This window comes from Artemia franciscana, chromosome 2 (genome assembly GCF_032884065.1).
Source record: "Artemia franciscana chromosome 2, ASM3288406v1, whole genome shotgun sequence".
Lineage (NCBI taxonomy): Eukaryota > Metazoa > Arthropoda > Branchiopoda > Anostraca > Artemiidae > Artemia > Artemia franciscana.
The window spans coordinates 36416280-36440046 of NC_088864.1; the positions used below are offsets into that span (position 1 = coordinate 36416280).

Here is a 23767-nt window from a genome sequence, read left to right on the forward strand (position 1 = left end):
CAAAAAAAAAAAAAAAAAAAAAAAAAAAAAAAAAAAAAAAAAAAAAAAGAGAGACAGAAGGAGAAAAGGAAGACTGTTTTCCTAAATTAGTGACTAATATAGACAAGCACTTGAATGAGGCCTTAACCCTACTCATCCATACAATCACATAGGTCAAACAGGATAGCCACACACAATCAACCATAAAGAATAATCCATGGACAGGCAGTCATGTCGTCAATAAGTATAAGTCGTCATTTACCAAACAATAGAAAAAATAATATAGACAAATAATTCAGAGGCAACACCCAACATAAGGGCTCATCAGGAGAATACACTGGCCTATATAGGGTTTCGCCACTCTAAATTCTCTACCCAGCACAGTGTTGTGGCTACCACAGAATATCCATGGCATCCCCGCGTCAGGTATCACCCCCAAAATACATGCCTATGAAAGAAAAAAAAAACAGCAAATGTAAAACAACCAAGTAAAACCAAAACAAGCTTATCCTGTTAATATATCCCTCCCTTTAGCAACAATAGGTAAACTAAATATTATAAATTTTACCAAATCACAAATATTAACACATTGCAAAAACCTGAATAAACTAAACAACTATAGAATTCATCTTTACCATGTGGCTAATTTTTAAGAAAATCCGCTCAATTAGAAACACAATTCAAAATAAATGGCGCTGCGACAACATTTCTCGAACCTCCGAAATTAGTTGAAAATTTCTTTAAGTATTTCTAGATAATTCTTTTGATATTTATTTAAAAGTTCTTTATAATGAAAACTAAATTTTTTAAATTGCCAAGTTAATTTATTTGCAGAAAAACCTCGCGATATCAATTTTTGGCTAAGATCTCATATATATATATATATATATATATATATATATATATATATATATATATATATATATATATATATATATATATATATATATATATATATATATATATATATATATATATATATATATATATATATATACAGAGTCTGTTCTATATAGAACAGCATCTTCTATTTCAGCATTAAGAATTTCTGTCAGTAGAAAATATCACTACAAATAGAAGAAAAACAGAAAAAAGCATCCGACATAAATTCGACCAAACCCAACTTGTTTCCCTTTCAGCGGAAGGAGGTTCAATTTTATGCATGTGCTGGTCAATTTCAATTAATAGCTTATAGGCCTAAATCTTTCAAAAAAAACAGTTATGCAATATTCATGCTATTGTTGTGTGAATGCCATCTCTTAATCTAGATAAGCTGTAAGGGTAACGATGCTAAACCTGGTACTAGTGAGTAAAGTTCATATGATTGTAAACGTGATAATTTGATTTCCATTCTATTTTGACTGGGTCTAAGGATACAGGGTTTCAAGATAATAGAAGTCTCACACGGAGAAAACATATTACCAAATACTGTCATAGGTACAATCTTTCATACAAAAATCTAGCTGAGACTAAAATTGTCCTTCACCTTTCTCAGAAACTACAACACACGAATAAAACATCTGCGAACAGTAATTTAGCGATTTAGGATTTGATTTCCTTCAACGGTTATAAAAACCTCACTAAAACACCAATACAAAGAGAATTCAAGTACGAAAACAAATAAGATAGAAATAAATAGTTCTGCTAAAATATACGATCAGATTTTTAGAAACAAAGAAAAAGCAAGTCAATTCTCTATAGATCAACCGTACTCAATTCAAACTGGGGCGAGAACCATAACAAACTAGAGAAACCAGCCGCGGGCTAAAAAAAAACCACATAGACAAGCTTATACAACTTTTTCTGGAGTTTTTTTCTCATAAATAGATTATTCTATGACTTTCGTAGCAAATACCAAAAACGAAATTTTGCAAGGCAGCTAGGATAAATATAGATTCCAAAGAAAAACAGTTATTACCTGGATTGGACTCGAGATGATATCGGCATCACTTTTTGATTATACCCCCTCCTTTCCACAAAATTATTCACTATCATCATTAGGTTTGCCTAATTTTTGCAATGACTTTTTAGCCCTCACAAGAATTACTGAGAGCAAAAAAAGCTTTCATTAAAGGAGGTTCGATTAGTAAAGTGTTATTTACAAAGTTTGTCTTTTGTCATTAATCATATTCACGAATAAATAATAAATGGTGATAGCAGTGATAAAAAGTGTGACTAATAGAAAAAAACTTCACAAGGAGGTACTGGACTGGAATATATTCAATTAGCAGCGGAGAGCGGCAGAAATACATAGTTTTATTTTCTGCATGTGACAAAAAAATAAAGAAAAAGGAAATAGAGAATGGAGTTTTTGTAAGGCCAACGAAGCTACTGGAGGAAACAAGACGAATATTTCGGTACGAAAACCGCTCCCCTTCTTTAGCCTTACATGCGAAAGCCTCAAGGGAGCATGTTCACATTTTTTGAACGTAAATGCGAATGAAACAAAAGGAATACAAAAAATAAAATGACAAAAACAAACAACGCGGAAGGCAAAAATAAATAAAACCTAAATTGAAAGAAGTAAACAAGAGCTGAGAGCCTATACGGCACTTGTGACAAGGCTAGAAGAGCCAAGAGCTCATATAACATGAGCTCTAACAAAATTCTTAGAATTAATAGATTGATTTAAAAGGAAAAAAAGAGGCTTAATGCCGGTCGGGATTTAAAATAAAAGCTCTGAGTCACGATGTCCTTCTAAATATCAAAATTCATTAAGATCCGATCACCCACTCGTAAGTTATACATATTTCATTTTTCTATTTTTTCCGAATTAACCGCCCCCCCCCACTCCCCGCAGATAATCAAATCGGGAAAACGACTATTTCTAGTTTAATTTGGTCCGGTCCCTGATACGCCTACCAAATTTCATCGTCCTAGCTTACCTGGAAGTGCCTAAAGTAGCAAAACCGGGACACACCGACAGAATTTGCGATCGCTATATATCACTTCGTTAATGCCAAGTGCCATAAAAACCTAACACCGCGGAACAAAAGACAACAAAAAGAATCAGAATTAAAAACTTTAAAAGCAAAAAAGCCTAACTCCAAAAGAGAGCCACCCATCAATAACCAAGACTAACAAAAAACAACGCTCTCAAGCGAGTCACTTGTCTAGTATCTGATGAGAGCCTTGTTTTTTGTTAGTCACATATATTGATGAGCGGCTCGCTTTTGCAGTTAGGTCTTTTGGCTTTCAAAGTTTATAATTCTGTTAATTTTGATTCTTTTTTTCGATTTTTTTTTCGCGTTGCTCGGTTTTTGCCTACTGGTCATCTTCGTTGCGCAAAGAATGACAGAAACATTTATATTTATTTTTTGTGTATTATGCCAGAAAGAAAAAACTAAAGCTAGAAAAAAAAAAACCGAAAATAATTTCCCATTTATGGCGATATTGTTTCATAAGGGTTTCATTAAAGAGTTTCATAAGACGTAATTTAAGCGCAAGTGTGCCGTGTGTAATTGAAATTATTTACAGCGCCACTTGACTGAAAACGGCTTGACTTTGATATTTGGCCTTGAAAGTAGGGTAGTAACTTTCAATTCTAACTAGTAGCAAAAAAGAAAACAACGTAAAAATTAAAACCAAAGAATATGCGACAATTAACAAAAGCGATAGCCAAATCTAATATCCAACAAAATACTACTTGGAGAAAGTCTGCTATGTGTAGAAAAAGCAAAAATCGCAAAAAAAAATCGAAGAAAAAAATTAACCTTAACCAAATCTTCATGTGTTTCTGAAAAGAAGAAAAAAAAACAGCTGTAAGTGCAAATAAAAATTGAAAAGGCTGCGGCTTGAAAACCAAAAAAGCCATCAATTCCATTCTAGACTTACTGTAACTCGAGTCGTTTCAGAATCATCCCGTAAAAGAAGAATTTTTATAAGTTCAAGAAGTCTAGCTGTGCTGCCCCACGCAATGGCTAGACTAGTGGCGCACGAAATAGCCAAACTTTTAACATTCTCATCAACGGAAGATTTGCGTGCCAAGTTTAGCAAAGTCGTAAATAAAGGTCCTGTAAAAAATGTTCAACCATTCATGAAGTGATTAAAATATTAATAAGCAAAAAGTGTCGAGCCGTTTTAGCTCCCAGGAAGAGCTCTATAAGCACACAAAAGTAATTTACGAAAATAAACCTTGGTTACACCAAATTCGGAAATTCGGAGGTGCTCACAGAGCATGTAGATGAAGCGTAATAATCTTTTTCCCTATAAGGATTGGAGGATCCTCAAAATTAAGAAAACACAATAAAAAATGGACGAAAGCATCGACATTTTTGGAACAAGTTAAGGATTACCATTAAATCAAAAGGCATATTAGTTATAACTGTTATATTATTTTTATTTATTTTTTTTTAATGAAACAAAAACTGTTTAATTACTGACAAGATTTCAGCATAGCTTTTTAGAGCCTACTCTAGTTTAGATAATTTTCACAGATGGAATAAAGTGATCGTCCACTCATCCTAGTTGGAATATTGCATTCCATTGATGCTTTGTTTGGCAACCAAATTTGCTATATTATTAAGGAATGTGGCTAATCAACAGATCCTAAGGGTTATTAAGCATTAAATTTGTGAAAAATGAAGGCAGAAATGCAGAATTAACAGAATCGACAAGATTTTCTTAGCAGCTGTCGAATCTTAACTGACTTTAAATCAAATGGGATTAACATAGATGTTAATGGTTAGTATTGTTAGTATTGGTTGATGTTCATTCAGGTTTCATACGACATATTAGTTGCAAATGTTGCATCTTTTTTTTGAAATGAAGGAAAAACTGTTTCATTACTGATAAAATTCCGGCATAGTTTTTTATAGCCTCCTCTAGTCGGGATTGTTTTCATAAATCGAGAAGTGTTCGTCAACTCATCCTAGTTGGAATATTGCATTCCATTGATGGTTTGTTTGACAACCAACTTTGCTGTAATATTAAGGAATATGGCCTATCAGCAAATTCTAAGGGTTATTAGACATGAAATGGGTGAAAATGAACGCAGAAATGCCGAATTAACAGAATCCACAAGATTTTCTTAACAGCAGTCAAATTTCGATTGAAATGAGACTCTATAAATCATTGAAATATGTTTTACGGAACACAACTAAAAATAAATGAAAATGAGTAAATGAGAGTATAGGAGAAACAATTGTATTGTCAACAAAAAATTCAGAAAGAATATCTTCCGTAATACTTTTTTCTTAATTTTTCATTGACAATGCAGATGTTTCTACGACACTCATTTGCCCATTCTGATTTATTTTTAGTTGTATTCCCTAAAATATTCCACCCCTTTGTGGTCCCCAAACAACCTGCTCTTCCCAAAAAAATGTTCCATCCCCTTAGTACAGGCAAAAATCCTTGACAGCTTCAAGTCAATCGGAGCAACATATTTATTTTTTAATAAAGTTATTTTTTTCGTTTGCTCTTGGTCTTCTTGGCCCAGGGAAATAAAGAAAAACTTGTGAGCTGATCTGAAAAAAAAGTTTTTGGAGCTTCTTGGGCCCCATTTTATTGGAGGTCTATTCCAGCAAATTATAATTAATTTTTACAGGTTCCTCTTGGTTCAGGGACTTACGCTGTAACTCTCAAACTGATAGGGGACATTAAGGTTCTTGGCCCATTTCCAGGCCCCCAGTACCCTCTCTCTTAATCAAAATTGCGTAATTCCGTTAGATCAGGCAACAATCCTTGAAAGATTCATTCAGATTAGGGGAAAAAAGGCACTTTTGTGGACCGAAGTTTTGAAGGGGTTCCATGGTCCAAGCTAAAGTTTCTTGTAAATTTGGGCCACTTACCCAAGGACTTGAAATTTAAATTTCAAGCCGTTCAGAAAAAAGTTTTAGGGGCCCATTTTCAGCCAAATCAGATTTTTTTTTTTTATATGGAATAGGTCAACACACCCAAGGACTTTTCAGTTTTGATGGCTTCATGCCTTCAACCCGTTTTTTGTGCTTCAGGGATCCTTTGGCTCGAGACCTTTAGGTTGTTAGTTTAAATTAGTTCGAACAACATTTTTTTTTTTACCTTTTTGGTCTTATTTTGGGGAGGAACAACAATTATTTTTCTTTTTCTTATTCATTAGGGTTCTCTTGACCCAAGAACTTAAGGATATAAGTTTTGAATTGGTAAGAAAGAATAGTGTTTATTCAATTTAAGACCCTATTTTTGGGGACGATCAGGCCCCCAAATTAATTTATTTTTTAAGCATTAGATTTCCATTAGTCCAGAAACTACACGACTGTAATTTTCGAACTTATCAGAGACATCCAAGTTTTTAAACCATTTCCGGACCCTCAACACTGTTCTTCGTCCCAGAAAATTGATTGGTCCCCTTGGCCCCGGCCAATAATTTGGAAAATTTCAATCGAATTATAGGTAGCGCAATAGTGCTGCTTGAGTAATGAGCGATATAGGCACAATGTATTATTTTTTTAACTTTTCATCAAGGCACTTCGTATAGAAGGAGTTGTCGTAGAAACCTCCGAAGGAACTAATACGACTGGAAATTGAAGTTTTAGCGCCCTTTATAAGAGTCAAAAGTGATTGGAGGGCTACCAACTCTATCCTACGCCCATTAGTTCCCCAGACACATCGAATCAAAATTTTGAGATAGTCATTTGGCCCAGTATAGGTGAAACATCCAGACACTGTGTCTCTCGGGATGTCAACCCCTTCCCTCTCCCACTACCTTCAGGGCAAGTTTTGCAAGTTATGCAATTCACCCATTGCTTACATATACTACTTGTTATTGGGAAAGAGGGCACATTTGACCTCTAGTGTTCAAACAGACTAAGAGCATTCATGTGAAGCTTTTAGATAATATTGAGAGAAGTATAGAACTGATCAAAACACATTATGGGCCTACAGGGAGTCACGCATTTAGTGCATACGGTGAATAAGGGCGTAACTCATAAATGACTGAGGGCATTAAGATGGCACTTTCAGGAAGTGATATTCCATTGACAAAATATATGTAAATATATATGTAAATATATATATATATATATATATATATATATATATATAATATATATATATATATATATATATATATATATATATATATATATATATATATATATACAATTCTAAACGTAAACATATATTTACCTATTGAATTCTTGTCCTCGCCTTGGAGAACTTCAGGTTCCAAATACTGTAAAGTATCAAAAAGACCTTGAAGGGCTCTCTTGCAATGTTCACCGCTTGTTGAACAATCTGCCTCCAGCAGGTCATAAACACATCTAAGCCCAATGCAAACCATCTGAAAGAGAAAATAAGGCAAGAAAGTTGTTTATCTTATCAACTAAACAACAGATGTTGAAAAAAAAGGGATATGCAGCTAATGTTGTGTTATGATTCGACTGTATATTTTCCCAGTGAAATATGTGAACTTTCCGGGAACCTTGCTATCTACGGCTATTGCTGTTCTAATTTCAGAACACTTCAGCTGAAATAATTTCAGAATAATTAAATTGTCAAGACAGGACGATAGAATTAATACTATAGCCTACTACCACACGAGTCAAAAGTTACCGGGGATTGTCCAACAAAACAGATGCAAAATATTGATAAAATAGCTGAGGCTTTCTTAATCATTATGAACTATTTTTGAAGCAAATTAGTCTATAATTTGGAAAGCTGGGAACAACATTGATTTCTATATATTCACATATAGCCAAAACGTTTTTGGCTTTGATTTTGCTGAAGAGATTGTTGAGCTTCTAATCAATCACAAAAAGGCCTATGTCGTTTTTGTTATTTAGTATTTCTTAACAAAACAACCATGAACCACAAGTTTTTAAATTCAAGAAGATACACTAGGCAAATTCCTTTTGCTGGATCAATCAGATACAAACTTGGGAAGCATCCTTCTCCATGGGTTACATGGAACTTGTTGTACAGGAATAAATTTATCCTGACCAGCACATAGAATACAGTCTAGTACGCCAAATTTAGAACAGGTCAATAGATCTGTATCATGGAACTTATTTGACAATTTGCGACAATTTATATAATTCCCAACAGCAGAATGAATACCTCTGGGGTAGTCAAAGCAAGTCACTTAAACATCTGATAAATTTAAAACTGGCTTAAACTCAATGGAAAATATAACATAGTTACTTTACCTAATGGAGGGAGAAAATCAAAGTTACAAATACCACTTGGGAATTTTGCAAATGGTAGATCAGGAACAAATGAGACTATATTCTATACAACCTTAGCTGGACTCGTACAGATTGGCAGGAATATCAATCTGATTTTTGCAGAAAAAGATCTTTAAAAAATGTATTGGCCGAGTCTTAAGCGCATTTAATACCAGGCAAGTTAAAATCACCAACAACAAGAAGCACAGAAAGTCGAGGAGAAAGAATCAAGATTTAAATTTAGGAATTTAAATCATTGTCAGCAGAGGAATTACTATACCCGTTCCAATGGATGTTGGTGCCTGGGGCAAAATTAATTACAGCACCCCATCAGAACTCAAACATAAGCAATAAAAGGTCGAGTCAAGGTGAAAAACGTGATCAAAGTAGGTAAACCCCAGCCGTGCCCACCAGCCTTGGCACCCAGGGAAGCTGTCCCGGTCCCCCCCCCTTGAACAGCTTTAGTTATCAGTAAATAAATTATTTATGATCGGAGGCTTCCCAAAGCGGTTTACCCTAATTTATTAGAGCAAACTAGTTTATCGAATAATTTCGCTCAGATATCTATTTCTGTGTCATCTGCATTAGTATTTGGAAATATACCAATCCAAATACGTAAGTTTATTTGAAACTAAACATTGACCATTCAAATAACTTCCCACAATGTTTTTCCCACTTTCTAGACCTTCTCACTATTCAAAGAGTGAAAATATCTTATGTGATTTTCTGAATACCTGAATTAATGCTATTTTGCCAGAGGTCATTCAAAAACTGTAAATGTCGGATTTACAATCGACATGGACGACATATTGTGGAAATTTTAAGCCACCATTAAAAATGTAGGATAACGGCAGTTGTGTTTTGTTTTAAGATATTGAAAATAGAATCCATTGCAAATAATTCATGGGCTACTTACTGTGTTAAAAAGAAAAAACAATATATATTTGCTGTTTCGGCCAAATAATGGTAGTTCTTCATTTTATTAAATAAAAGAAAACTATTTCTTTAACTGAAAGTAAGGAGCGACATTAAAACTTAAAACGAACAGAAATTACTCCGTGCATGAAAGGGGCTATTCCCTTCTGAACGCCCTGGTCTTTACGCTAAAGTTTATTACTGTTTAATAAAGTAGAACTGAGAGAAAGAGTCAAACTTTAGCGTAAAGAGCGGGGCGTTTAGAAGGGAACAGCCCTTTTCATACACGGAGTATTTTCTGTTAGTTTTAAGTTTTAATGTCGCTCCTTACTTTCAGTTAAAAAACTAGTTTTTTTTATTTAATTTCATAACGTTTTTGAATTAATGCATGTTTGATTTTGGCTCTCCGCACATAAATTATCAAAATGAAATTTGCATATTAATTCTTTTTTGGCTAAATGGCTTTCTCTTAGTTTTGATCAGACGATTTTGAGAAAAAAAGGGGTGGGGGAGGAAGTTACCCTCCAATTTTTCGGTTACTTAAAAATTCGACTAGAACTTTTAATTTTTAATGAACATTTTTACTAGTAAAAAATATACGTAACTTAAGAATTAACTTACGTAGCGAACTTTTACATTGTTATATTTTTATTATGTATATGAGGGGGTATGTCCACTCGTTAATACCTCACTCTTAACACTAAAGCTTAAATTTTGTCCCAACTGTTTTAAGAATGACCGCAGGCCGTAGAATAAATAGTTGAAATTACTAAAAACGCTTTAGCGTAAAGAGCGAGGTATTTAGGAGGAGATGAGCCCCTCATATGCGTAATAATCTCTGTTCGTTTTAAGTTTTAATACTGCTCCTTACTTTCAGTTGAAAAAACTTTTTCATATTTATTTTTTCATTGTTTTTTTTTATAAAAATGCAAGGAAATCCTGCGCCCCCTTCATTGAATTTCTCTTCCCCCATGAAATATTCCTCCAAGGAAAGATCCTCCCACATAGCCCCCTCCCCTCAACCCCCCCAAACCAAAATGATCCCCCTGAAAAACGTCTGTACACTTCCCAATAACCATTAATGTATGTAAACACTGGTCAAAGTTTATAACTTGCAGCCCCTCCCCCGGCGACTGTGGGGGAGTAAGTCATCCCAAAGAAATAGTTATTATGGTTTTCGACTATGCTGAACAAAATGGATATATCAAAATTTTGATCAGTTGATTTTGGGAAAAAATGAGCGTATTTTAATGGTCACTTCAAAAGGGCATTAGAACTTTTCATTTCCGTTCGAATGAGCCCTCTTGCGGCATATTAGGACCACTTGGTCGATATAATGACCCCCTGAAAAAAAGCACCCGTGATCGGTCTTCTGGCAAAAATACGTAGTTACATATTTTTGTAGATATGGCTTTTAGATTCTATATGGCTTTTAGATTCTATGGCTTTTAGGGGGAGTTCCCCCTATTTTCCAAAATAAGGCAAATTTTCTCAGGCTCGTAACTTTTGATGACAAAGACTAAACTTGATGAAACTTTTATATTTAAAATCAGCATAAAAATCCGATTTTTTTAATGTATCTTTTAGTATCAAAATTCCGTTTTGTAGAGTTTCATTTACTATTGAGCCGGGTCGCTCCTTTACAAATTAAATAAAAAAAACAAGTTTTTGTAACGGAAAGTAAGGAGCGACATTAAAACTTAAAACGAACAGAAATTACTCCTCAACGCCTTTTCCTCCTCAACACCTCGCTCTTTACGCTTAAGTTTGACCCTTTCTCTTAACTCTACTTTTTAAAACAGTAAGAAACTTTAGCGTAAAGAGCGGGGCGTTGAGGAGGAAAAGCCCCTTTCATATACGGAGTAATTTCAGTTCGTTTTAAGTTTTAATGTCGCTCCTTACTTTCCGTTACAAAAACTTATTTTTTTTATTTAATTTCCCGACGTTTTTGAATTAATGCATGTTTTGATCTTGGTTCTCCGCACATAAATAATTAAAACAAAATTTCCATATTAATTAATTGCAAGTAATCGGAAGATTTTGAGAAAAAAGAAGCGAAGGAGGAGGCCCAGTTGCCCTCCAAGTTTTTGATTACTTAAAAAAGCAACTAGAACTTTTAATTTTTTACAAACGTTTTCATTGGTAAAAAATATACGTAGCTTACGAATTAACTTACGTAACGAACTTCTATATTCGTAGGTTTGTATTGCGTATATGAGGGGGTTCAACACTCGTCGATACCTCGCTCTTTACACTAAAGCTTAGATTATGTCCCAATTCCTTAAGAATGACCTCTGAATCACAAAGGCCGCAGAATAAATAGTTGAAATTACTAAAAATACTTTAGCGTAAAGAGCGAGGTATAACGAGGAGGTAAACCCCTCATATCCGTAATAATTTTGTTCGTTTTAAGTTTTAATGCTGCTCCTTACTTTCAGTAGAAAAAACTTTTCATATTTATTTTTTCATTGTTTTTTCAAATAAAGCTAGAAAACCCTGCGCCCCCTTCGTTGAAATTCTCTTCCCCCATGAGAAGTTTCTCCATGGAAATATCCGCCCACGTAACCACCCTCCCCTCGACTCTCCCCCCTAAACCAAAAAGATCCCCCTGAAAACGTCTGTACACTTCCCAGTAACCATTACTATATGTAAACACAGGTCAAAGTTTTCAACTTGCAGCCCCTCCCACGGGGACTGCGGGGGAGTAAGTCGCCCCTAAAGACATAGTTATTAGGTTTTTCGACTGTGGTGAATAAAATGGCTATCTCAGAATTTTGATCTGGTGACTTTGGGGAAAAATGAGCGCAGGAGGGGGCCTAGGTGCCCTCCAATTTTTTCGGTCACTTAAAAAGGGCACTAGAACTTTTAATGTCCGTTAGAATGAGCCCTCTCACAAAATCCTAGTACCACTCAGTCGATACATTCACCCCTGGGAAAAAAAAAACAAAAACAAACAAGCACGCATCCGTGATCTGTCTTCTGGCAAAAAAATGCGAAATTCCACATTTTTGTAGATAGGAACTTGAAACTTCTACAATAAGGTTCTCTGGTACGCTAAATCCGATGGTGTGATTTTCGTTAAGATTGTGTGACTTTTAGAGGGCGTATCCCCCTATTTTCTAAAATGAGGCAAATTTTCTCAGGCTTGTAACTTTTGATGGGTATAACTCATCTTGATGAAACTTGTATATTTAAAATCAGCATTAAAATGCGATTCTTTTGAGCTATTGGTATCAACATTCCATTTTTTAGAGTTTCGGTTACGATTGAGCCGGGTCGCTCCTTACTACAGTTCGTTACCACGAACTGTTTGACAGTTGTTCAAACAGTTACCAGGAACTGTTTGAACAAGAGCTAAGAGCTCATATGGCACTTGTGACGAGGCCGGAAGAGCCAAGAGCTCATATGGTATGAGCTCTAGCAAAATTCAAAGAATCAATAGATTGATTTAAAAGGAAAATCAGAGGCTTAATGGCAGTCGCGATTTAAAATAAGAGCTCTGAGTCACGATGTCCTGCTAAATATCAAAATTCATTAAGATCCGATCATCCAATCGTAAGTTATAAATACCTCATTTTTTCTAATTTTTCCTCTCCCTTCAGCCCCCCCCCCCGATGGTCGAATCGGGGAAAACGACTTTATTAAGTCAATTTGTGCAGCTCCCTGACACGCCTACAAATTTTCATCGTCCTAGCACGTCCAGAAGCACCAAACTCGCCAAAGCACTGAACCGCACCCCCTAACTCCCCCAAAGAGAGCGAATCCAGTAAGGTTACGTCAATGACGTATCTACAACATTTGCTTATTTTTCCAACCAAGTTTCATCCCGATCCCTCCACTCTAAGCGTTTTCCAAGATTTTACGTTCCCACCTCCAAATCCCCCAATGTCACCGGATCTGGTCGGGATTTAAAATAAGAGCTCTAAGACACGATCCTTCCAAACATCAAATTTCATTAAGATCTCATCACCCGTTCGTAAGTTAAAAATACCTCATTTTTTCTATTTTTCCGTATTAACCGGCCCCCCACTCTTCCCCCCAGATGGTCAAATCGGGAAAACGACTATTTCTTTTTTAATCCGGTCTGGTTCCTGATAACCCTGTCAAATATCATCGTCCTAGCTTACCTGGAAGTGGCTAAAGTAGCAAAACTGGGACTGACAGAATTTGCGATCGCTATATGTCACTTGGTTAATGCCATGTGCCATAAAAACCATTAAGTAATTACTTTGGTGGGAATCAAACGCCATATATGACATATTCGCTTAAGGCAATGTTTGCAATGTTTGTCTTCAAATCCACATGCTCATTATCTCCATGGTGGAAACCAGAGGCCATTTGTGACAGGCATTGGCTATATATTGGGTTTGTTTAAGATGCTCATATTCCGATTTTCGTGTGATAAACTTAAAAAAAAATCGAAATATGACACAAATTAGAAATCATTTATAATTTTCACTGTCAGGGAATTGTTACAACAAACACATACGTCTGATGCAACTTTGAATTAATTCGAATTGTTATTGAATCATCTCTGTACCTTGCTGATTTTGCTTAAATCAAACAAACACAAGCAATGGCATGATTTCGTCAAAATCCTGGAGGGGAGGGGCAAATTTAGAGCCAATTTTCTCAAATCACGTGAAATGACAGTTCAAACTAAAAATAAGCCATTTGTTACAATAAGTGTATTTCATACTATAAAAGCGCTGAAAAACTAATTTGTATCTGTTGGTGCTTGAATTATGCAGGTTTATGTTAGTTTGACAAAAATTTTGGAAGAAACTGAATTTCAGCTAGGGGAGGGCAAACTGGGGTCCAGGCAGTAGGCAAACTGATACCTGGGAGGGTCAGTTGCCCCCATGCCCCATAGCAAATTACACCCCTGAGCGCAAGCCTAATTTGCACACTAAAATCCACCTACTTATGAAAACGTAAATCAAGCAAAATAAGCAATTTTGCCACAAGCAAAACCTATACACATTAGTGCGACCACTCTTTTTTAAGTTGAGGGTTCGTAGTCTTGAAAGTTCCTTACCTCTGATCCAAATCAGCCTGATTTGACACATGAAATCGAAAACATTATGTGTTTATCAGAAGAATTATATTTTAATTCACTTTTATGAAAATGGTTTAAAATAATTAAATTTTTAATCTGTATTGCATGTATTAGTATTGTATAATAAATAATATTTAGCTCTTTATATTAGACTTAACTATTTGTCTGACCCATGATTTTACCAGTGTCTCTGCTGTCTTGGAAAAACACTCGCTAAAAATTGGGATTTGCCAATCTATCGGAAAACTGTTTGCTAAATTATCTAGAGTTTTTCTAAAAATTGAAGTGTTGATAGAGTTTTAGCGTCAATGTCACACGTTTTGCCGAGTCAGAATAAAAATTGGCAAGTTTTAATTTGACTGAGTTTATATACGTGTACGTGTTTGCAGATTCTACAAAATTAATTTTAAAGTATTTAATATATAATTTTTGGATTTTCTTCCAGTTATTACATTGCCAAAGATTGCTACCTAGGAGTTTTTTAGATAACAATTCAGCTTATACAGGGTACGGTAACAAATAATTGCTAGTAGACATTGCAAAGGAACAAGTATGAATCAAGGATTTGCCTTGAAATCACCCTACTGACCAACATCAAGGCAAACCAAGAAATTTTTCTAGCTATTGGCTTGTTCTGTAAACTTATTTAGAATACATTTTCGAAGTTAAAAGGCTAGAAAAAAGGTTCAATCAAGAATTTGTTACGCCATTGGTTTGTTTTTCAAACATGTTTCAAGTACGTTTTAAAAAATTAAAGGCTTAAATTAAGAATCTTTCTCTCGATTGGAATATTTTGCATGCTTTTTGCACCAATATTTTCGATGTTGGCTTGAAGCCAGCTTGAAGCATGCTTGGAGCAAAAAAAAGGCAAATGGAAAAGAAAACCTAAGAGCCAAGCTCCAAATAATGTTGGATTGAGAGTACCTTAGGGAGATGAATGGTATCAAATGCTTTGTCTTCTCCATCTTGGACACTGAAGGGACTATCAAAACTGCTACTTTGCTTGTTGATAAAAACTGCATGGCGGATTGCAGCAAAACAGGCAAACACGGAAGGATTTGTCTGAAGTGTAATATCCATAGCATGCATGTCCTGTGAAACGAGCAAAAATATAAAACAAGATAAATTTCCAGACGGCTATTCAACTTGGGAAAACATCTGCAACTTTGATTTTTAGCACTGTGATTAGGTCTAATTAATGATATTCTAAGCTATTTTATTCTATTTGGTCAGTAATAATGCAACAGCTAGCATGATCAAAATCTCTTTAAGTTTTGTACATTATTAAAACATATAAATTTAAAGAAGATTGAAACTGTGAACCAGAACTAAATTTTGAAGGTAATATTTCATGGTTTCAAAAGAGAATAGTGTGCAAGATTTTCATCATAAAACAAAAAAGTACCGATGCATTGGTTCTGACTTGTCTGATAACATAGTAGTTGACTTTTCAGCCCCTAGAGCCTATTCAAACACATCTTGGAATAACGTCCTTTCAGAAAATTTTCGGTTCCTAATTTCCTGATGAAAATAGTCAAACAAGCAAGGCCAGGTTAGTTTGCTTGCATTACCTTAGCTCGGTTAGGGCCCTGCCAGTACAATAACAACGAAATTCTTAGTTCATTCTTATCAGAAAAACTCAAGTGAATTTTTATTTGCTTTTAACTTATTTGCATACCAGCTACCACCCTATACTGCAAGGACATAACTCTAGGCTACAATCATAAGGTTTGATGGTTTCGCGGCTTTGCATTTTTCTTTTTATTTGTACTTATTTTTCAAGTACAGTTGATTCACAATGTTAATTTCACTTTTCGATGTAGTCTACGACTATATTAAGCTATTCGGAGGAAGAGAGCAGAGATGTAGTTAATCTGGGACCCGTTGTGAAGATAGAACAAGTAAAAAATTTCCTGGGTAATCTCGGTGCAAGGTCTCCCTTCTGAAATAGGAGCCATAACAATAGCTGGGTTTCAGTAAAGTTAAAGCAAACGTAAAATTAACCAGACAGAGCTTTCCTGATAAGAATTAAACGATTTTGTAACAGCATTCTTGTAGCTAGTGTAGAAGGCAGGAATTTCACAGGTTCAGAAGGCCCAAAACAAAGGCTTTGTCAAACAGTTCGTGGTAACGAACTGTAGTAAGGAGCGACCCGGCTCAATAGTAACGGAAACTCTAAAAAAATGGAATTTTGATACCAACAGTTACATCAAAAGAATCGCATATTAATGCTGATTTTATATATATATATAAGTTTCATCAAGATTAGTCTTACCCATTAAAAGTTACGAGCCTGAGAAAATTTGCCTCATTTTAGAAAATAAGGGGAAACAGCCCATAAAAGTCATTCGATCTTAACGAAAATCACACCATAAGATACAGCGTATCAGAGAACCATATTGTAGAAGTTTCAAGCCCCTATCTACAAAAATGTGGGATTTCACATTTTTTGCCAGAAGACGAATCACGGATGCGTGTTTATTTGTTTTTTTGTTTTTGGTGTTTTTGTTGTTTTTTTTCCAGGGGTGATCGTATCGATTCAGTGGTCCTAGAATGTCGCAAAAGGGCTCATTCTTATGGAAATTAAAAGTTCTAGTGTCCTTTTTGAGTGACCAAAAAATTGGAAGACACCTAGGCCCCCTCCCACGCTCATTTTTTCTCCAGAGTCACTGGATCAAAATTCTGAGATAGCCATTTTATTCACCAGAGTCGAAAAACCTAATAACTATGTCTTTGGGGACGACTTACTCCCCCGCAGTCCACGTGGGAAGGGCTGCAAGTTACAAACTTTGACCTGTGTTTACATTAAATAAAAAAAAAAGTTTTTTAAATGAAAGTAAGGAGCGACATTAAAACTTAAAATGAACAGAAATTACTCCGTATATGAAAGGGGCTTTTCCTCCTCAACGCCTCGCTCTTTACGCTAAAGTTTGACTCTTTCTTTTAACTCTACTTTTTAAAACAGTAAAAAACTTTAGCGTAAAGAGCGGGGAATCGAGGAGGAAAAGCCCCTTTCATATACGGAGTAATTTCTGTTCGTTTTAAGTTTTAATGTCGCTCCTTACTTTCATTTAAAAAACTTGTTTTTTTGGTTTAATTTCTGGACGTTTTTGAATTAATGTATGTTTTGCTTTTGGCTCTACGCACATAAATAATTAAAACGAAATTTGCATATTAATTTTTTTGGCTAAATGGCTTTTTCATAGTTTTAATCAGAAGATTTTGAGAAAAAAGGAGCGAGGGAGGAGGCCTGGTTGCCCTCCAATTTTTGATTACTTAAAAAGGCATTAACTTTAATTTTTTTACGAACGTTTTCAAAAGTAAAAAATATACGTAACTTACGAATTAACTTACTTAGCGAACTTCTGTATTCGTATGTTTTTATTGCGTATATGAGGGGGATCGCCCCTCGTCGATACCTCGCTCTTTACACTAAAGCTTAAATTTCGTCCCAATTCCTTAAAAATGGCTCCTGAATCACAAAGGTCGTAGAATAAGTAGTTGTAATTACTAAAAATACTTTAGCGTAAAGAGCGAGGTATTACAATGAGGTAAACCCCTCATATGCGTTATAATCTCTGTTCGTTTTCAATTTTAATGCTGCTCGTCACTTTCAGTGGAAAAAACTTTTCATATTCATTTTTCATTGTTTTTTTTTAAATAATGCTAGAAAATCCTGCGCCCCCTCCATTGAAAGTCTCTTCCCCCATGAGAAGTTCCTCCATGGAAAGATCCTCCCACGTAACCCCTCCCCTCAACTCGACCACCCAGCCAGAGAGATCCCCCTGAAAACGTCTCTACACTTCCCAGTAACCATTACTATATGTAAACACAGGTCAAAGTTTGTAACTTGCAGCCCCTCCCAAGGGGACTGCGGGGGAGTAAGTCCCAAAAGACATAGTTATTAGGTTTTTCGACTATGGTGAATAAAATGGCAATCTCAGAATTTTGATCCGGTGACTTTGAGGAAAAAATGAGCGTGGGAGGGGGCCTAGATGCCCTTCAATTTTTTCGGTAACTTAAAAAGAACACTAGAACCTTTAATTTCCGTTAGAATGATTTACAATTTTTTCTACATTTACAAAAATGTGGAAGAAATTCCACATTTTTGTAGATAGGGGCTTGAAACTTCTACAATAGGGTTCTCTAATACGCTGAATCTGATGATTTTCGTTAAGATCGTATGACTTTTAGGGGGTGTTTCCCCTATTTTCTAAAATGAGGCAAATTTTCTCAGGCTCGTAACTTTTGATGGGTATAACTGATATTGATGAAATTTATACATTTAAAATTAGCATTAAAATGCGATTCTTTTGATGTAACTATCGGTATCAAAATTACAATTTTTAGAGTTTCGGTTACTATTGAGCCGGGTCGCTCCTTACTACAGTTCGTTACCACGAACTGTTTGATATAGTAATGGGTTACTGAGAAGTGTACAGACGTTTCCAGGGGGACTTTTTGCTTTGGGGGGAGAGTTGAGGAGGGGGGAGGGTTACGTGGGCGATCTTTCCATGGAGTAACTTCTCATGGGGGAAGAGACTTCCAATAGAGGGGGCGCAGGATTTTCCAGCATTATTTAAAAAAAAACAATGAAAAAATAAATATGAAAAGTTTTTTCTGCTGAAAGTGTGAAGCAGCACTAAAACTTAAAACTAACAGAAATTATTACGCATATGAGGGGCTTACCTCCTCGTAATACCTCGTTCTTTACGCTAAAGTATTTATAGTAATTTCAACTATTTTTTCTAAGGCCTTTGTGATTCAGGGGTCATTTTTAAGGAATTGGGACAAAATTTAAGCTTTAATGTAAAGAGTGAGGTATCGACGAGGGGTGAGGCCCCTCATATACGCAATAAAAACATACGAATATAGAAGTTCGCTACGTAATTTAATTCGTAAGTTACGTATATTATTTACTTATGGAAACGTTCGTAAAAAATTATAAGTTCTAGTTGCCTTTTTAAGTAATCGAAACATTGGAGGGCAACTAGGCCTCCTCCCTCTCTCCTTTTTTCTCAAAATCTTTCGGTTAAAACTAGAAAAAACCACTTAGCCCAAAAAAATTAATATGCAAATTTCGTTTTAATTATTTATGTGCGGAGAGCCAAGATCAAAACATGCATTAATTCAAAAGAGTCCAGAAATTAAACAAAAAAAAAAAACAAGTTGTTTTAAATGAGAGTAAGGAGCGACATTAAAACTTAAAACGAACAGAAATTACTCCGTATATGAAAGGGGCTTTTCCTCCTCAACGCCCCACTCTTTACGCTAAAGTTTTTTACTGTTTTAAAATGTAGAGTTAAGAGAAAGAGTCATATGAGCAATATCATAGGAAAAGTTTCATGTTTGAAATTAATTAAATAAAAAAAAACAAGTTTTTTAAATGAAAGTAAGGAGCGACATTAAAACTTAAAACGAACAGAAATTACTCCGTATATGAAAGGGGATTTTCCTTCTCAACGCCCCGCTCTTTACGCTAAAGTTTGACTCTTTCTCTTAACTCTACATTTTAAAACAGTAAAAATTTTAGCGTAAAGAGCGGGGCGTTGAGGAGGAAAAGCCCCTTTCATATACGGAGTAATTTCTGTTCGTTTTAAGTTTTAATGTCGCTCCTTACTTTCATTTTAAAAAAAAACTTGTTTTTTTTTGTTTAATTGTCATTTACGATAGAGACTTCTTTATCAGCCATTTTGAAAAAAAGGAACAAAGAATACGAAGATCAAAGAGCAAAGAGTTTTTGAAGAACCACTGTTGAAAAAGAATTATATTCTGAATTATTTGAAGAATGAATTCAGTAGTTACGCAATAGAGAAAACTTTTATTTATTGCAAGAATGCTGAAATTAAAATTGCATAAATCTGAAGTTATACGACCGTACTGAACTTCGGTCACATAAACTTCGGAGGGGGGCCATTGGGTTTGATATTAGAAGCTCTCGTTTCCTTTTCCAGAGTCTAAATGATCGGAGGGTAGCTAGCCCCCCCCCCGTCGTATTTTCCTAAAATGTATCCAACAGAAATTTGAGATAGCCATTTGTTCAAAAACCGGTCCGAGAGTCACACGATCACATCCAAGGCCTTTACAGTTGACACCCCCCCCCCAGAGTCTGGGGGTAAGGGTTTTAAGTTATGCCCCGAGGAAATATAAGGTTTTGATGGAAGGGCTGGTCGTGTGAACTTTAGAGAGGATCATTTGATTAGAAACGTATAGTTCTAGTTCCCTTTTAAGAGTCAAAGGAGATGGATGAAAACTAGCCTCCCCTCTCAGACATCCTCTTTTCCCCAAAGAGCATAGAAATTGTGGGATAGCTGTTTTGTTCACAATAGACCAAAGAGCATATAACAATATCTTAAGGGTGGGCACAACCCTGCAGAGGCAAGGGTTGTAAAATATGCCCCAGGGCATAAAGGTTATCATGGAAAGGGTGGTCGTATAAACTTCGGATCAGATGGAGCTCATTGGATTGGAAGTTCTAGTGACCTTTACCCCCCCTCCCAGTCTTTAATCCAGTCTTTAACTTCCAGGACTTGACAAGAGAGATATTCTACTGACCAAAAGACAATATATTAATACTACTGCTGCTACTAGTACTACCACTGTTACTATTAATAGTGCTAGTAGTAATACCGATTCTACTACTTTGACTACTATTACAACTATGCCTAAGGGCATGAAGGTGGATTTTTCAAGGAATTTAGAGGAGGAGGGTTAACTGAATCACAACACGCCGTCTCTATGCAGGTTGTCAAAAGGGCGTAACAACAATATTTTAGGAACAGCGTGTGCAGTTGAGACTAACATGGCTTCCTGTGGTGGATGATGAACAAACCAAAAGAAAATATTTGCATCCTAATACTATTGCTTCTCCTCATACTACTACTACTGCTACTATTATTACTACTTCTACTACTACTATTACCACTAAAGCTAAGGCTACTACTGTTAATTCAACTGCTACTACTAAAGCAAAAAGGGTAATAAGGCAAAAATTTGGGATATATTGAAACTGTATGAAAATAAATCGAAAAACACTATGCCCATACCGGTTGTCAAGAGAACACATCAGAAATATCTTAGGAACAGTTTGGTGAAGTTGAAACTGACAGGACTTATTGTGGGGATGCTGAAATAACCAGAAGAAAAATACTGGCATCCTAATGCTACTTCTACTATTATTACTACTTCTACTACTACTACTACTGCTACTAAAGCTATGGTTACTGTTACTAATCTACTCGCTACTACTGCTACTGCTATTACTGCTAATAAAGATAAGGGCATCAGGGCGAAAATTTTAGGAAACATTGAAACAGTATTAAACTAAATCGAAACATGCAATGCCCACACAGATTGTCAGGAGGACATATTAGAAATGCTTCAGGAACGGTTGGTGGTATTTAGTCAAAACTTTCAGCGTGTGTTGAAAAATATGTTGAAAAACCAAAGGTGCCATGTGTATACTGCTACTAGTACTACTAAAACTATTGCTATTACGCAAACTAAAGGGTATTATGGTGTATGTTTCTAGAAATACCTTTAGAAGTTAAGCTGTGGCGGATTTTTAACTAGCCAGAAGGCACTTCTTGCTAGTCAATACTATTGTATACTGTTAATACTACCACTATAGTTACTGTAACTAATGACGCTTAGGGTGTTAAGGTGAAACTTTTAGGGAAAATTTAGGGGTAGTTTCAAATAAACGAAAAAACTGTATGTATGCAGGTTTTCAAAAGAGCATATAAGCAATATCATAGGCAGCACCACTCTATAATAGCTAACAATATCATTGAAACTTTTAAAGGAGCTAATTCGATTGGAAATTAGAAGTTCTAGTGCTCTTTCCAAGAGTCAGAAGTGATTGAGGGGGGGGGGGGGGGGTAAGCGTCCTTCCATCCAAGCCCGTTCATTTTTCAAACACATTCAATCAAAATTCTGAGACATCCATTTTGTTCAGCATGGTAGAACGGTCCAGTGACCATGTCACTAGGAATATAGGGAATGGCAACCTCCCAGAGTTATGCAATTTGCCCATTATGCTTTAAAACTAAATCAAAAGGAAATGTATGTATGCTTGCCCATAAGACACCTCAGCAATATCTCGAGAATGACTGGGGGTATTAGGTTGAAACTTTGAGGGCTACTATAATGTCAACCTCCAAAGTTGTGCACTTTGCTCCCTGATCCCTGTCTAATTCTGCCTGAACACTACCCCCTTTGGACAATCCTCCACCAAAAAAATTCCTCCTAGACCATTCCCCCGGCCCCCCCATATAATTACCGTCCATAAAGATCTCCTTATATAAAAATAATCTTTTCTCGCTCTTTACGCCGAAGTCTTTAAGTCTTTAAAAAAAATACTTCTTATTCCCATTCAAAGACCTTTGTGTTTCAGCAGTATTTCTTAGACTGGACAAAAAGTCAAATTTTAGCGTAGGCAGTGATGGTCACGGAAGGGACATCCCCTCATACATGGATGAATTAATGTTTGTTTTAAGCTTTAATGCTGCTCATCATCTTCAGTTGAAAACTTATTTTTAATTTAATTTCTGACTGTTTTAGATCATGCCAGGATTCCCTCCCCCTTGCTTAAAGTCTCCCCGAGGAATTCCCCCCAAAGGAAATTCCTCCGTATGCAAAAAAAAAAACCAAAAAAAAAAAACTTCCCACATATTTCCCAACAACAATTTCTACATGTGAACAATGGACAAATTACTTAACTTACAGCTTTTTCCCCAAGGTCTATGGGGTCATTTCATCCTCAAAGGCATGGTTCTTGTACCTTTTAGATACGCTGAACCAAATGGCTATATCAAAACGTTGATCAGATGTTGTAAGGAAAAAAGCGCGTGGGAGGGTGGCAAGTTGCCCTCCAACCTTTTTGGTTATTTAAAAGGACGCTAGAACTTTTGATTTCCGTTCGAATGAGCCCTTTCTCGATATTATAAGATCATAGGCTCGATACGATCACCCTGGGAAGAAAAACTTTCATTTTTCTGGCAAAAAACACAAAATGTCATATTTTCGTAGAGGCAACTTTAGCATAGAGGCAATTCTTTTCATAGAGGCAACTTCAGCATAAAGAGCAAGGGGTTGAGGAGACAGCCAACCATCCCCTTCCCCTGTGTACAGGAAAAATGTTTACTTCTTCAAGTATTAATGCTACTCCTTACTTTCAACTGAAATAACTTATTTTTTATTTATGATTGTATTTAATTCCAGTCGTGCGAAGGGCCTAATTTTACTACAGAATGTTGGGTGGGCGGAAAGGGGTACTATTGTCACATGTTCATACAGTTTATACCATTGTTCTTATAATAGGGCTCTGATGTTTAAGTACATTGTATTCATATGTTTAAATACGATGGAATATTACATATAACTAGGAAAGGATAAATATTATCTTCTAAAATCGATGGAAGCAAACCTTCTCGTAGCACTTGTACTTCTAATATCCCTCTCCCCCCCAAAAAAAAACTTCGAGGTTCTTGATACTTCACCTTTTAAACCTCTGTACTGCTATGCATGTGAATGCAATGTTTTATGCTACATAGAATAAGACTGTTGCAATGGAAGGGGTAATATTATCCCCCCCCCGGCCGCTTGCACAATAATAAATGTTTAGATCAAAAACGTAATCGAAAATAAAGAGGAATTAAATATTAAATTC

At 35.7% G+C, this 23767-nt stretch overlaps 1 protein-coding gene across 1 annotated transcript in view; it reads right to left on the minus strand.

Moving 5' to 3' along the window:
- LOC136040940 (E3 ubiquitin-protein ligase MYCBP2-like) overlaps positions 1-23767 on the minus strand; it is a gene marked incomplete in the record, with an annotated part of 337503 nt that overhangs the window by 297185 nt on the left and 16551 nt on the right. The window contains 3 exon segments of the mRNA XM_065725378.1: positions 3814-3992; positions 7087-7240; positions 15022-15189. Coding sequence (XP_065581450.1) covers positions 3814-3992; positions 7087-7240; positions 15022-15186 — 498 coding nt within the window.